Source organism: Cygnus olor, chromosome 1 (genome assembly GCF_009769625.2).
Source record: "Cygnus olor isolate bCygOlo1 chromosome 1, bCygOlo1.pri.v2, whole genome shotgun sequence".
NCBI lineage: Eukaryota > Metazoa > Chordata > Aves > Anseriformes > Anatidae > Cygnus > Cygnus olor.
The window spans coordinates 130,952,568-130,968,522 of record NC_049169.1 but is presented as its reverse complement, the minus strand read 5'-3'; the positions used below and the strand labels follow the sequence as shown (position 1 = coordinate 130,968,522).

The 15,955-nt window shown below is 46.4% G+C and overlaps 1 protein-coding gene across 1 annotated transcript in view; it reads right to left on the bottom strand.

Annotated features, from left to right (window-relative positions):
• The window catches only part of ARHGAP6 (Rho GTPase activating protein 6), a 322,686-nt gene extending 307,518 nt beyond the window's left edge, over positions 1 to 15,168 (bottom strand). Inside the window, exon 1 of the mRNA XM_040533795.1 lies at positions 14,671 to 15,168. Coding sequence (XP_040389729.1) covers positions 14,671 to 15,123 — 453 coding nt within the window. The 5' untranslated portion in view covers positions 15,124 to 15,168. The remainder of the gene's footprint in view (positions 1 to 14,670) is intronic.
• Between the last annotated feature and the right edge of the window lie 787 nt (positions 15,169 to 15,955).

Here is a 15,955-nt window from a genome sequence, read left to right as displayed (position 1 = left end):
TTCCTAAAAAGCTGGGAAGAACAAAAGCAAAACCAGAAACAGAATATTTCCAGAGTTATCCTAATACAAAGCATGGGAAAAAAAATAAAAGAATATTTCTTCATTTCTTCCAAATTCAGTATGCTAAATACTTTTCTACACATTGATGTTGCGCCAGTTGAGCAAAGAATACATAAATCACCAATTCCCCACCCTGAAGTAAAGGCAGAGCCCTCCAGTTCTCTCTGGAGGCAACCGACCTCCAACTATTTGATCTCACAACTGTTTGCAGGCTGCCTTCTTCTGGAAGCTCCTCGAAAGGCACCTGGGGGAGTTTGGTGAGGACACCTCATGCCATCAGTTCAGTGCGGTCACTGATGCGGCTGTGCTGGAGTACAAAGCAATGTTGCACTGACTCGCCGTGCTGAGAATTCAAACACATGTCTGAGGAGCCTCAGCTTTGCCCACTGTGGATTTTACCCACCCTGCTTTGGAGAGTCTCATTTTCAAGAAACCACATCTCGTAGCTGGGAGACGTTTCCTGGCAGAACGAAGGAAGAGATGGATGATAAAATGGTGACTTCGTTCTGAGAGATGTACCTCTCAGCAATACCATACCTTTGCAAGAAAAGGTAAATTTTTACATGTTTTTTCTTTTCCTGGGCATTGTAGATTGAAATTTTGTATAAGTAACATGCAGCTTTTTAGAAACTTGGACTTGGTTACCTTTTAGTAACTTGGATTTATTTGGATTGTTGTGAAAAGGTTAAACTGGCATTTTTCCATGTGGCAATCCTCATGGAAGAAAACGATCCAGAAATAAAGAACATTTTCCATGCAAAGAATAACATATCAAACCTTGTTTGTTAGTCTACAAAGAAAGAAAAACAGAAGTATTATATGTATATTTTACAGGCAAAACATCTTGTCACAAAAATTAACTAATTCCCCTGCAGTTCATAACACTAACCATCCCTAAGCACCTCGGTGTCCTTTTCGTTTATCATGTTCCTAAACTCTTCCCCTTCCTACCATCAGCTACAGGCAATCCTGCTCTCCTGGGCAAATACCCCTCACCGAAGGTGCCATAATGTAAAGATGCAATTCACAAATTCCCTCCTCGGGGGTTCAATTCCAGGCTTCGTTAAGGTCTGTAAAGCAAATTAGAACACTTCACTGCACAAAATAAAGGCTGCTAATAAGACAAGCTGCAGCAAGGCACTTATCCCACAACCTACATGGTGCTCTGAGCCCAAACGGAGTGCATCAACACAGCGGCTCTCTCGTTTACATCTCCATCTCTGCTCAGTGGTCACCAGATCTCTTTCAGCCATCCTAGTCATTCCTTCCCAAATCTTTCCTGCCCTTCCCAGCAGGTCTTCTCAGTCTCTCTGCCCGCAAATGTTGGGTTATAAAATAACCGAAAAATTAACCTTTGGACTTGACGGGAGGTCCCATTACTCTCCCTGCATGCTGCTTGTTCTGTGCCCTTGACAGCTGAGCAGTTGCCTCTGCTGCACCATCATCCCCAGCCTCAGCCCTGGAAGGAGCCCTCTTTCCTTGCTCCCCCGGCCCTTTATCACTGGCCCCAAAGGACACACCAAGCAGCTCCCCTTTGCTCTTCTGCTTTCAGTCTCCTCTGGCCTTGGATATTCTTTCAAGAGGGGTCAGCAAGCAAGCCTCTCTGGAGCATCCCCTGCTATCATTCTACGCTACTCTTCCACACTCTCCTTGGGGACATCACAACTAATTGCTCCCTTCAGCTTTGTTTTCATTTGCCCCAGATGTTGCCAAGCATATTTCTCCTTTCCCTTTGGCTTCCAGTATATCTGTATGAGTCAGAACAAGAGGAGCTCCTGTTTTCCTACAAATGCTTTGGTCCTATTTTAACCAAAGGGGCCAGACACTCTCTACAGCAATATGGTTATTAAATGTCTTTATGTGAACCAATTAGTATATTAAAAAAAAAAAAAAAAAAAGTAAGGAAGCCAGAAATAAGTAACTTCATGTAGGAATTTCATTCTTTTCAACTGTAATTCAAGTGACATCTTAAGACTGCTCTCTTCAGCCCCCCAGAAAGGCACAAGGCTAAATCTCACACTGAATGCCATGTCTAAATACCTGGGCTTGGTTCAAAATATTTAGGAAAGGTGTCCTGCCACCTGAAATCACAAGAGACCTTGTAGCCACTGCAGCTGTAGCACGGCCATAAGGATGAGCAGCCGTCACTGCTCCCATGCCTCTACTTCCAGGGTGCAACAGCTCTCGAACCTGCCAAGCCATGAGTGCCCTCTCTGTTCCCTATACCAAACAACCAGATTTGGACAACATGGTACAAAAGCTGGCATTTGTGGTGTGCTGGCAATGTGGATCATGGAGCATCAGCCCCCTTATCTCTGCCTGCTCCTCTAGTGGCACCTTGCTGGCTCTGCTGCCGCTGCATCCTTCTGCAGTCTTGGGGGTACAGGAAGGATTTCCTCCATAGAGAGCAAAACAATATCCAGCTTCCAGCCAGTTTGCCAGAGAGCTCCAACAACCAAGCCTTCGAAGCCAGTACCTAAACACCAGGGAGCTTTGTCTCCAAAAGACTCCCGGGGAGGAAGCTCAGTTTGAAAAATACAGCACAACTCACTGACTGCATCCTCTACGTGAGCTATCCCAGAGCAGAACAACTTACAGAAGAACAGCAGATCTTCTCTTTTTAATCTCGGCAATTAAACCAGATCCTGCACTCTATGGCAATCAGAATTTCCATTTACTGTCAGAATGTATAAGCAGGATGCTACTGGACTAAAAAAATAAAGCACATACATTTGGACCTTAATAATGCATTGATACAGTCTCAAGCCATTTCTAAAACTCAAGAAGATCCTCTGTCACAAGCTGAAAATAACAAATTATAGTAGAAAGCAAAAATAATATTGCAAGTTGTGCTAAAACTCACAGTAACCACCACAAAGCCAGCACAAAGAAAATATTAATAATATTTACAGAGACAAGTTGAAAGCACTAGCAAAATCAGAAACAGCTCAAAAGACATATGGGCAAGGCACAAGACCCCTTTACTGATAAAAAATGGTATTTGGTTGTGTGGAAGACCTCATCAGTCAAGACATTTTCCGGAAGGAAGGAAGGAAGGAAGGAAGAAAGGAAGGAAGGAACGAACGAAGGAAGACAGTTCTGACTAGTGTAGCAAAAAAGGAAGGACATAAAAGACCTAGAATAAGATTTCAAAAGCTATCTAAACCATCTAGGAGCTCGAGGTCCATCTTCCAAAGTGACTTGGGAGCTCCCAAACATCTTGCCCCTAGAGATGATGGTGAGAACCATCCAGAGAGCGCAACACAAGGCAGCAGCCAGCCAGGACCAAGCACCGCGGGGACAAACACCCACCTCTCATCCCACCAGTGGGCAGGAGCTCCCCGATGTCCAGGCCGCCCAGCGGGCACACTCATGCCCTGAGGGCACCTCAGCACAGCGAAACGTGGGATGGGGTAGCCTCAGGCCAGGACTTCGTGCAGGGAGGTGCAGGCAGGCAGGAGCCAGAGCTCTGCTCTTCCCCACTGCGGTGGCACTTCCGTGGCAACCCGTTTGCCAGTCTTAATGTTGTTTTACTTAGCTGTTTGTTTCCTATGCTGTTTCGTTCTTCTCGCCATCCTTACTTCCTTCTATTTCAGCCACGCGGCCGTAATCCATAGTCCCCATTTTTCTCTTCTTGCTTTCTTGTCCATTCAAGGAAAAAAGTACTCACGGAGACTGGAAAATGTCATGACTCCGAGCCGTTGAGGCTTTGTTTTAGTCTGGGCAAGATCCTTCTGTCAGCCCAATTTCATACCCAGTGTCAGAAGGCACACCTGCTTCACAAAACCTCTGCCAGCTCAATGCAGGCTTGCCAAAATCATTTTCCAAGGACAAGGAGAGGAGACACAGGAGATCAGATGTAGACCAACATGCTCCAGAAGCTCAAAAAAGCCCACCACTGCACCGTAAACAGCAGCAAACTATGCCCTGTGCTCCTTTTAAATAGCACCATGGAAGCATTTAGTTCAGCAAGCCAATTTGGTACTAGCTTTTTCTGGGCTGTGTGGCCCCATCTGCCTACTCCAGTTTAGCTTTGACTGATCCCAGTTACATAAGCGTGCCATTAAGCTCCTAAGTTGTTAGGTCAGGATCAGGTTCAGCTGCTGCTGTGCAAGACAATATAGGCAAGGCACGTATCATCCTACCGCCACACCTACTTCCCTTTGTGTCTGGTGGAATCGCCAGTCCAAAGCTCAGCAGGAGATTTCCTTTCCTTCTCACATAACTCTTCAGTTTTTTTTCCTTCTTGTGATGTTTCTCTCCCAGATTATTTTTACATTCAGGAAGATGATAAAAAGGATAGCTAGAAAAGTGATGCTGCTGCACCATAATTTCACTAAATGCATTCAACTGAAATGTTTTAGGCAGCACATCATATGGTCTGTCATGAGCATACTTGCCAAAATTTCAGTATTTTTAAATCCAAAGTGAAATAACCCACAAAAGAGGATGGAGCTCCACTTCAGAGCAGGTCTCTCCAGGTGACACGCTGTCCAGAAGTCACGTACCCTGCGAGCCCTAGGCATCCCAATGCTGGTAGATGCAGGCACGTTTGGTTAAATGAGCTGGCAGCAAAGCTACCTGGCAGTCGATACAGAAACTTTTCCACCAGTCAAGATCACACCAAATCCCTGCTGAAGTTCTGCTAGAGCACTGCCAAGACATCTCTGCAAAACACTTGCATTTGAGAAGGTGGTTTGGTGTTTTTTTTTCATTTATTTTTCCTTGTGCATCAAGCACTCACCCCCTAACTGTCTTGATGGCCTTCCACTTGCTCTGGTATGTCAGCACCTCCCTTGCACAACGGAGCCCAGACTGGGCCCAGTGCTCCAGATGTGGACTCACGAGGGCCAAGTCCCTTCTCTTGACCAGCCTTCTTGCTCCCACAGCCCATTCTTGCTGTACTTCCACTGCTCACTAACTTACCTGGATGGTCTTCGTCTGATCCATGTGAGATCATACAGTTTAGCTGCACTTGAGCTAAAATACAGGGGGAAGCTCTGTTACATAGTTCACACCAACAAAGACAAAAGTATGCTCATCTCTCACGTTCATTCTGCCTCTGTCGAGGAGAGGTTTATGAAACAAAAAGTCTTTATCTGAGACCTGAGACTGCAAGTGGAAAAAAGGAGGAAGAAGCCTGTATTTTATACAGTGAACCACAGAATTCTCAAATATATGCATGTATAAACATAAATCTTACTAGTTATTTTATTTAAAGTTGCTTTAAAACTCTCCACACAGGTTGACTGCTAATTACACCCTATTCACTCAATGCATACAGAAGTAAGGAATCCTATTCCTGAGAAAAGCAAAACTTCTAACTGTGTTTATTTATGTAATTTGGCTGCCTAATTCTCCCAGATGGCTATGGTTTGGTACCCACTGTCTGGCGCAGCCCACTTTGCATATAGTAAGAGCCATGCCCCCATACGCACTGCCGCAAGAACCGTCAGGAGATGCAGACACACGAACACATGCTTGAGAAACAGTAGTGAAGCAACGAGCAAAAGGCACACCAGAGTTTGTCAGCAGGAATGTTATGAAATAGCCACAAGAAAACTCAAGCATATTGTTCTCATTTAGGGTAGAGAAGATAGGGTCTAATTTTGGACCATGAAAATGTAATCTGTCCCAGTCTTTTCCCCCTCCCCACCCCTTTTAAATAACAGTCTCTGCCCTGTCATCCACATTAAATTAACAGCTAAACAAAGTTGACTTCCAAGCAGGATGTTGCGAGGATCTAACCTTCCCATATACACATACACTTAGAAAAGAAATCGTGGTAATGAGATTGAGATCAAAATATTGTTATGAAACCTTTTAAAATCAAGGGAACGGAAAAGAAAAGGGGCATTTCTTTATGATTTAAGAAAGGACAAACACAATATGCATGATCAACACAATAAAATTTGAGAAGTTACTGCATTCTTTAGCATCCAAATTTCCCATTCCACACTAGTGTCAGCTTTTCCCAGAGCTTGATATCACTGTATAAAGAAATGATTGCCTATCTTCTAAAAACAGAAGATGGTGAGATCTCTTGGACAGCTTACCCAAAGGCTCTATTGTGCCTAGAGTCTTATGGGAATACAATTCAGAAAGGTTTATTCAATAAATTAAAAGTAATACCTCCTACGGGAAGCAAAAGACATAACAGAATGAAAAACATTTCCTGTAGGAGGAATATTTTTAGACTTTTAGAGAGAGGCAAATGAAAACTTAACAGAATACTGCCAACTGGTTTCCCACCAAATTACTCTCAGCAGGGTGCAACTCAACTGAAATTACCCTTCAGAGAAAAAAAAGAAAAAGATGGTGCTCAAAAACCATATTGCCATAATACAACAGTGGCAGAAAACAAAGGGATAAAGCATATAAAACCTGAAAATAGAAAGGCAAAGGTTATATTAGTCTTCCTCTCAAAAAAAACAGTTATAGATGTTCACTGGAGGCACAGTCCATCATTGAAAATCAAATCCAGGAAGCCAGTCCTTTGGAGAAGAATGACTCTGACACTGTGTAAAAGTAATTTTTTATCATATTATAAAAAATGAATTTGCATATGTGCAACGTGCATTCTCAATTTATTCAATATAGTCTGAATCTTTCACTTGTTAGCAAAGTCTTTGTACTTTGCTGAAAACCATTTTATCCATTTATGAGGCAAACCATTTACGAGAACATAAGGACTTGTTAACTTTTGACTTGGCCAATCTAAATAACATGCTAGAGCTACAGGAAAGCAGCCTTTTTTTAGTACAGACGTCAGGTGATGAAAACAAAACAAAAGACACATTATCTTCCCTTTTAATGTTTGGCATAGAGGTTAACCTGAAGATACACATAATAAGGACAACAAGACATGGATAGAAGGTAAGGCCAATCTGAACAGGTCAGAGCACATGGAACCAGAAATCATAAATGAGCAGGGGACAAAAAAGAAATGTAAGATCTAGCCAAGTCAACTTCAGGTGCTCAGTGCCCACAGTGAAGGGAGAGTTTCTGCATGGGACTGAGTGTTGTTGCGCATCCTTGCTATGTGCAATGCTCAAAAGTCTCTTTTTGACCTTAAACTGTCAAAAAGCCCTCGTGGAGGAATACCACAAATCGTGGTATGCGGGGATGCAGAGGGAGCAGAAGCAAGTAGAAAGATGCAGAAAATCCAGTTCTGGCTTCATGCCTTGGGAGGTTGATGCCAGCTGTTCCCATTGCCAGGACTGTGAGGATGATGACCCAGGGATGGTAGCTTCACAGTGGGTAACTGGAGTTTGCATTTACGGTCCAAAGACACAGCACCTAACCTGCTTAGCTCCTAAACCTAGGACATGTGCTACCCCACATCTGGTTCCAGAACAACGATGTGATCAGCATCAAGAACTGGAAGCTCATCAAATCCTTCAAAAACACTCTTAACCCTCACAGGGATTTAATATCTCCTTGCTGACAACCAGTAGAACAGACATGGAACTTGAAATAGCCAGTCCATGCACATCTAGGAGAAGCTGAAACGCAATCAAAAAGCCTGGGCACACATTTCCATAGATATTTGTATCATTCCTACAGAGTAAGAATAGATAAAAACAATAGAAATTATTTTGAACAGCCAGCATAAAAATATGTACAAAACAATAGATAGGAAAGTTTTAAAGAGAGGTGAAGTAAGTAAAATTCCTATGACTGAATGACAACAGAAGTCTTTGCTTCCTACCTCATTCTCTGTTTTGATTAGTATCATTCACTCACCTAAAGTAAAGCACACATTTGACTGAAGTCCAAGTGCTGAATACTTTGCAAAATTGGACAATGAATCTCAGGATCGGTTTCCAATGAAGTCTGAATCTTGCCCTTAACTCATAAATGCCCTCCTTTAATTTTCCAGAAGCAGAATGGAATATGTGGCCTCTTCTTCCACCACCCAGACACCTGGTTCAGTTAGAAACCAGTGGAGCCCAGGATGTACAAAGCTACTTTTAGGAACACCGGCTTAATTCCAGTGACCCTCACGCTCTCAAACACAATGCCACAAAGCCAGAAAATCTAATAGGAGCACCATTTAATAAGACAATATTGCTATTATAGTCTTAATTTTCGTTACCTGTTTACATTAACATATCTATACTGTGGCTACGACGCTGATAGGATCTAGTTCCTTCTGCACCAGAACGAGCGTTCAGCCCTACTTGCTCAGACTTCCCCGCTGGTTTCCATTATACTATTTACATCTGGAAGGAGAAAACCACATGCTTGACACCTCCATCCTTATACGACCACAACACCACAGAAGAGTGAAGAACGACTGCTGCAAAGTTCTGCACCTGCAAACTGCCACTGCACAGCAACTCCATCATGGAGTCAGACAGCGGTCTGGGTTGTTGATATTTTAGAGGCTGCTCAAAATTACTTCTCAGTCTCATTTCTATTATTGCCGCAATTCCATCTGTCCTAGCTGTCAGTTCCCACATTTTCACCAAATGTCCTCAGACGTAGTTTAGTTGGGAATGGAAAGAGTGCATTTGCCAATTCAAAAATGCTGAATATATTTAGTTACTTTGAATGGCATTCTTCTTCATACAAGACCCACAATATGTCTGCCCACCAAGTTTTGCAGCTGTAAAACTCTGACAACATCGAATGGGAGGGACTTAGGCTGAAACTAATCTGTCCTTCTAATGTTTTAGGGTGTCTTACGGAAGAAAAACAAAGCAAGTTCAGTGGTAAATGTCAGAACACGAAATTTTTTACTTTAAGAAAACAAAACCCCTTCAAAATACAGTTCTCACATAAGTCATTAAAGAACCCATCCCTCCCCCACAGATACACCAAGGGAAAAATCCAAGTTACCAGTTTTGGGGGGGAGGGGAAGTGTCCAGGTTTTTAAATGTTTTGAGGAAAACCAATAAAACAAGGCGTCAAAAAGTCCTTTAAAAACGCCTGATCCCCATTTTGCTCCCTGGACAGTTAATGGGGGCTCTACACAGGGATTAGTTCAAACCTCTCTTACATCCATTCAGAAAAGCATCTGAATTAGGTATGAAGGTGTCTAAGGCTAAGTATATGGAACAGACACTGAGCTCTCCTTTAACTTCAGCTACATATCACTCTTTGGAGATTATTATCGCAAAAAGATCAACTAGTGATGACATCAATTTAATACATTGCCTGGGATTCTTTTCCAAGGACAACCATACCCTGGGCTGCATCAAAAGCAGTGTAGCCAGCAGGGCAAGGGAGGTGATTCTCCCCCTCTGCTCTGCCCTTCTGAGACCCCACCAGGAGCCCTGCGTTCAGCTCTGGGGCCCCCAGCACAAGACTTGTTAGAGCGGGTCCAGAGGAGGGCCACAAGTATGATCGGAGGGCTGGAGCACCTCTCCTATGGGGACAGGCTGAGGGAGTTGGGGTTGTTCAGCCTGGAGAAGAGAAGGCTCCAGGGAGACCTTACAGCGGCCTTCCAGTACCTAAAGGGGGCCTACAGGAAAGCTGGGGAGGGACTCTGTATCAGGGGGTGTAGTGATAGGACAAGGGGGAATGGTTTTAATCTAAAAGAAGGGAAATTTAGATTAGCTGTTAGGAGGAAATTCTTCATTCAGAAGGTGGTGAGGCACTGGCACAGGCTGTCCAGAGAAGCTGTGGTTGCCCCATCCCTGGAGGTGTTCAAGGCCAGGCTGGATGGGGCTTTGGGCAACCTGGTCTGGTGGGAGGTGTCCCTGCCCATGGCAGGGGGGTTGGAACTGGATGGTCTTTAAGGCCCCTTCCAACCCAAACCATTCTGTGATTCTGTGATTTTATGACAAACAAAACTTCCAACTGATGGGGAAACAACTCTAGAGCATCTCACCAAAACAAGCCACACAATACACACAGGCAAATGCATAAACAATAAAGTCAAAAGCATGAGACCAACAGCATGCTGAAGGTAAAGGCTGTAAGACTATGGCAACTGAACAGCAATAAATATGAGTTGTCACAGGAGACTAAATGTTGAGGAGGTGTTCCACTAAAATATTTCTATGCATATTGTTAAATTAGTTTATCGGGGCATGCTGACCTTTAGACAATGTGAACTATTGCAGCCTTCAGAGGCAGAGCCTTATCCCCAGTTCCAAGCAGCAGTATCCCCATCCGCTTGGCTTTTACACCTGCAAGGCCTCGGCTTAACCCCTGGTTTGACAACCACGCTGTGACATCAACATTACAGTAAGTGCAATCAATGCCTTGTGAAACCATGCCTTGGCTTACAGAGCTCATCTGAGATATTTTGAAAGTGATGCAGCATATATACTTCTATTTCATGTTCCTGCCTCCTAACGAACAGGAGAAGACTGCCTTCTTTCTCTCTTTGCTGTAGGCAGTCTAGATATTTCAGAATAGATACCAACCATTGTTCATGACTTGAAAGGGGAAGGAAAGATAAAGAAAAGCCCTCCTTCCTCTGAATTTACAATGAACAACTTGCCCCACTAACTTCAAAGAAAAATATTCACTGGAAGCACCCATACATATATACCCATACGAGAATGTGACCTCTTGATTCGTCAGCTTGAGTAGTGAGCTCAAGACTCTCTGAGGAATTTTGCTTTGCACTTTCTCTGCAAAAGCATATTTCATGTATATCCTTCCACCAGCAGAGTTTAGATGCAAGTGCTGGTTGTGAAAAAGCACAAAGAAGCAAAGGAAAAGAACTACACTAGCCATTCATGGTAACTTGGAAAATGGGTTTAAAATTAATTTGCAAAAAGCCAGGATGCTCAGGGGAAACTTTGGCAAGCGAGAAGATATGGAAAGAGAGAATCTGAGCATCCGCCTTCCCAATGGATTTAAACTTTCTTTCTGAAAATATCAAGTGAATTTAAGGGAGCTGACCTTCCAGAGCACCTATTAGCTGAAACTGGTTTTGTGAACATTCACTACTTCTGACAGCCGTGCTCTAAATTACCACTCCACAGTACTCAACCAGAAGCTATAAAAGAGCTAAGCTTCAGCTGCTTTTCCAATTTTGCTGGCACGCAACGCCAATACCCCTGCAGTTGGCCAGGAGACACCAGGGAGGCTCACAACCTCTCCCCTCCTTGTGGCAGGTCCTCCTGCCTCCCAGCAGCCTGGCAAGCCAGCAGAAGACTTCAGATTTCATGCTGCCATTACTTTAAAAGCAGCATTCCCCCAAAAAGCTGGAGATGCTAATGTTTCATCATTCAGTAATACTCAGAGTACAATAGCAAAATAATCAGGCCATATAAGCTAAGTGTAGATTTGGTTTATCGTAACAAAGAGATTACTCAGATACATTTACATAATTTGCCGTATTTCCTATACACATGCTGTGGCTTTCCATTCCCATCTTCCCATCTCCTTTTGTTTAGAAAAATAAGCGGAATACTTAACACACTCAAGATTTCACACAGATCTATCAATATCCAGCCCTGCTGGACTTCTCACCTGGTGAACATAACCCCATCACTCACCGTGAAACACTTGTGCCCTTAAGTTGATGGGGACTACTGTGGGACTACCTATATACTCAAGCATAGATATGCAACTAAACGTTGGCAGAATTGAGACTTTAAGGTATCTCTCCATATTTTTACTACCTTTTTCCATGATATCTAGTCACATAGCCTTATTTAAAAAAAAAAAAAAAAGGATAATGATCTTAATAGACTTAATTTTGTAAGTGAAAAAATTAAAAGGACTTAAAAAAACAGCTGAAATCTGATGGAAATTGAGGATAAATGCTTTTTCCCTCTGTTAGAAATCCCCCACAGCTTTGCCTTACAATTTACTGAAACCACTGGAAACTGTCATCTCTGAGTTCACCAGGAAGAGTTTTTCCTTTTAAGCAGCTTATGCATGAGCAGATAATAGAACGGGGAAAAAATTCGTTAGTGAGGTAAAGCCCTACTAAAAATATTCTTTACAATCGTAAAGTGTTCTTGAGAGTAAAATTAAATGCTGATAAAGAAGAGACAGATAACCAGCAAGTTAGAGACATTTCTGTCACATGATGCTTCACATCCAAACATCTGTGGTTGGAGAATTTGAGCTTAATACCTTTCTTCGTGGAAAGCCTCTAGGTGTGACCTGCTGCTCAGACGTGAAATCCTCAGTGCATTCTGACATCCCATTAAAAATTACTTATGCCCGGCCACTTAACCCAAGCAGTAACCTTTCCATCTCTCAGCCAGCAGAAAGGGCATAAAACGATGAAATCGAATGACTAAAATAAAAAAGGTAAAAGAAACAATCCATCCTTCTCTTGATCTCCCATCAACACTATTGCATCTGTTTCGGCCTCATACGCAGCACCCCCCGACCTCTGGGTAACATGCCCTGAGCAGCAGGGCTGTGCCGGCGGCTCTCGTGCAGAAACCCTTGCTGCAAGCTGTATCCCCACCATGTCATCCAATATATCATGGCACAGATGTGGGTGAAGGATGACCTGCTCCAAACTTATTATTTTGGCGGGTTCCAAAGAAAAAATCTCCTTTACATTCGTACTTGTCTTTACCACTTTAGAGATCAAGGTAGTGGGAAGAAAAGAATCGTTGCTTGCACAGTGGCTTTAAGGAAATGTTTTCCAAAAAGTGCAATTATACTGATGATGTTGGAAAGGAGGTAACAAAAACAGGTTTTGTAATGAGTACCTCTTTTATTCCCTAGCTAATAGGATGGGATTTTTTAAGTTCTCAGATCAAAACCTTCCATGTTCCTTTTTGGCTTGCTATCTTCTATACAGTTATCTTCTGCAGCTGAGTATCATCATTGCCATGCTGTGCTTCATTTCTCAAGCTCCAGGAGACCTGAACTACTAACCCTACTGAGGATGCAATAATTTGAATAATTAGACCTTTTAAAGTTACAATAATTAATAAATAAATAAATAAATAATCTCCTTTTCACCCAGTAAAATGTGTTATTTTCACCTTCCCAAGCATGCTTGCTTTGCCACAGAAGCAGAGAACCCTTTACTTCCAGAAAACTGAGCAGGTCCTTTGTCAGTGAATTCTAAAGAGGACGCAATCAACTAAATCCTTTATGAACAATGCCACTGTTTAATGAAAACAAATTGAACGGTCAACATTAGGATGCACGCCTACAATGAGAGGCGGGAAAGCGGTCAAAATGTTTGGGTGAAGTTTATTTTCAAACAGAGTATAATATCACTTATACCTGGCGTTGCTGAGAGTTACCATCAAGATAATACTCGCATAACACCTCGAAAGCAGAAAGTCTACACCCGAGAGGCACAAGGTCCTGCAAGGATATCCAACGCCACCACGGCCGGGCAGACAGCTGCAGAGATGCTCCTGCAGGGCAAGGGTCCCGCGGCCAGCCCGGACACGGGGATTTAGCACAAGCACGGGCACTTGCTGCTCCTTATTGCACATAGCTCAAAACTGTTCTCCTACGGCAGAACGGCATGCATTTTTCTTCTGACATAAAGGCCTTTTTTTTTTTAACTGCACTCACACATAGGTATCGGTTACTGTAAAAATTAGGCCTTAGCAGTATGACAGATGCCTTCAAAATATAAGACCACACTTTGTTAGTGTGAGCATCCATTTGTTAAACAGATGAAAGACACTTTCCCAGGTCCAAGTGAGCAAAAAGCAATTTCTCAGAGAGCCAAACTGTAATATCCCATCGAACTACCCTGCATTCACATTAAGCTACAAATTACATCGCGATGTAGCGCAATCACATTATCAGCAATGTAACTCCCCTCAAATTCAACTATTTAAAAGTACTAGATACATACCAAATTTGGGGAAACAACATATTTTTGAAGGTGTGCGATGCTACGTGGTCTAACAACACAGAAACTTGCGAAAAATGCCAGGAAAGCTAACCCTTACATGCCCTAAGCGTCTGACACCTTCACGTGGAGTCAGTGTAGAGAGACCCACTTCCACTTGCAGACCTGAGACTGCTCAGAGCCTTGGCGTCAGGAAATTCTGCCCAGCAAATCTTACGTGGCTTACACTTTTGGAAGTTCCTCACGAAACCCTAAGTGGATAAGCTGGCATCTCACCCTTAAAGAGCGTGAGCATCTCAAGACCAAAGCCATTACGCACCGTCTCATGGCTTCTTGTCACTGACACCGCAACTGTCCCACAAAGTCACTCTGGAATCACAAACTTTTAACTAACTCAAGATTCAAGCATCGCGATGAAGCCCGGCTAATTCTGAGCAACGACTCATCGCAAAGCTAAATACCGATAACCCATTTTCAAAAACCGCTAGACAGCTTTGCTTTGCGGCCCCTGTTGACCTGAAGTCTCCATCTGGGCGCTGAGGCACCACGCCAAGCGGCAGGTGCGCGGATGCCAGCTCCCTGTGCGAGGTAACGCTTTTTCGACGAATCCAAACAAATGGCGGGGCACTCAGTGCACCCCTTAAAGCAACTCGCAGCGGTTGCGAGGAGCCTCGCCGAGGGCAGGTGGCGAGGTGTGAAGGCGGGACGGCGGCGAGGGGTGAAGGTGGGGAGGTTGCGAGGCGGGAAGGGAAGGTTGCGAGGCGTGAAGGCGGGTGGGGGCCGTGCACGGAGCCTTCCCCCAGCGGCTCCCCAGCGGCGCGGCCCCGACGGGGGGTCGCGGGTGCCGGCGGCCCTACCTCGGATCTCCACACGACGTAGGCGGCGGGGCGCGGCCCGGGCGGCGAGGGCTGCCCCTTCCTCTGCTGCAGCCAGCGGCGGGGCGACGAGAAGATGCTGTTGGCCGACGGCGTGCGCGCCAGGAAGGGCAGCTCCCGGCCGGGGCTGCGCTTCCCGCGGGGGCTGTCCGGCTCGAAGAGGCCGCTGCCCGGCGGCGAGCGCTCCAGCGGGGTGCTGGGGGTGGACGACGAGAAGCCGTGGGGCGGCGGAGGGGCGCCCCGGGCACCGCGGCGCTCCCCCGGGGGGCTGCCGGCCGCCCGCCCCCGGCCCTCGCCCTCGTCCCGGCCGCCGCCGATGATGGCGGGGTCGAGGCTGCGCGTCTGGCGGAGCCTCCGCTTGGAGAGGCTCCTGGCGGCGGGGGCGGCCGGGGAGGAGCAGGAGAAGACGCTGCTCAGCAGGCTCTGCGCCGACATCGCGGCGGCCGCTGGCCCCGGGGGGGTGGCCGGGGGGGTCCCGGCTCTGTCCCGGTCTCCGGTCCCGGCCGCGGCCCCCCCCCCCCCCTCCACCGCCCAGCGCCCGGGCTCAGCCCCCGGCGGCGCGGCTCGACGGCGGCACCGGGGGGCTCATGGCGGCGGCCCGCGTCCCGCTTGGGGCTCCTGCCGCCGCGGTCACTTTGCTGGGAGGGGAGGGAGGGAAAAGGGAAAAAAAAAAAAAAAAGTTGCGAGAGAAAAGGGGAGGGAAGGAGGCAGCCGCGGAGCTTTTATCTCAGTGCGCCGCAGCCTGCCAGAGGCACTCCCCCCGCGGCCGCGATGCGCACCGGGCCGCTCGCCGCACACGGACCCACGGGTCCACGGGCGACCGGGACCGATGGGTCCCTTCCCAAGGCGAGCCGAGCCGTGCCGAGCCGTGAGGAGCCGTGCCGGGCCGCTCCCGGGGACGTCGTCGGGGCGGCGGCGGCCCCGGCCGGGAGCTGCTCCCCGCGGCCGCCCTGGCGCTGCCCGGTGGCGTTCGGGGCAGGGACCGTGTCCCAAGGGGCTGCCGGGGCTTTTGGGGGGTTATCCCAGGGACTGGTGCCTGGAAAGCCCCAGTGTGCCCCATGCCAGGAGCAGGGCTGCAGCCCCATCCTGCAGTCTGTGGTGGAGAGCGGGGCCCCACAGGGCAGGTGGCCGGGGTCCCCCTCTTCTCCCCGGCGGTGTCCTCCAGAGCGCCGGGACCCCGAGCGCTGGCCTGGTGTGGGCTGCGGAGCGCTGCCGGCCTGCGGCACACATCTGTGGGGCTGCCAGCAGCAGGCCTTGGCCAGCCAAC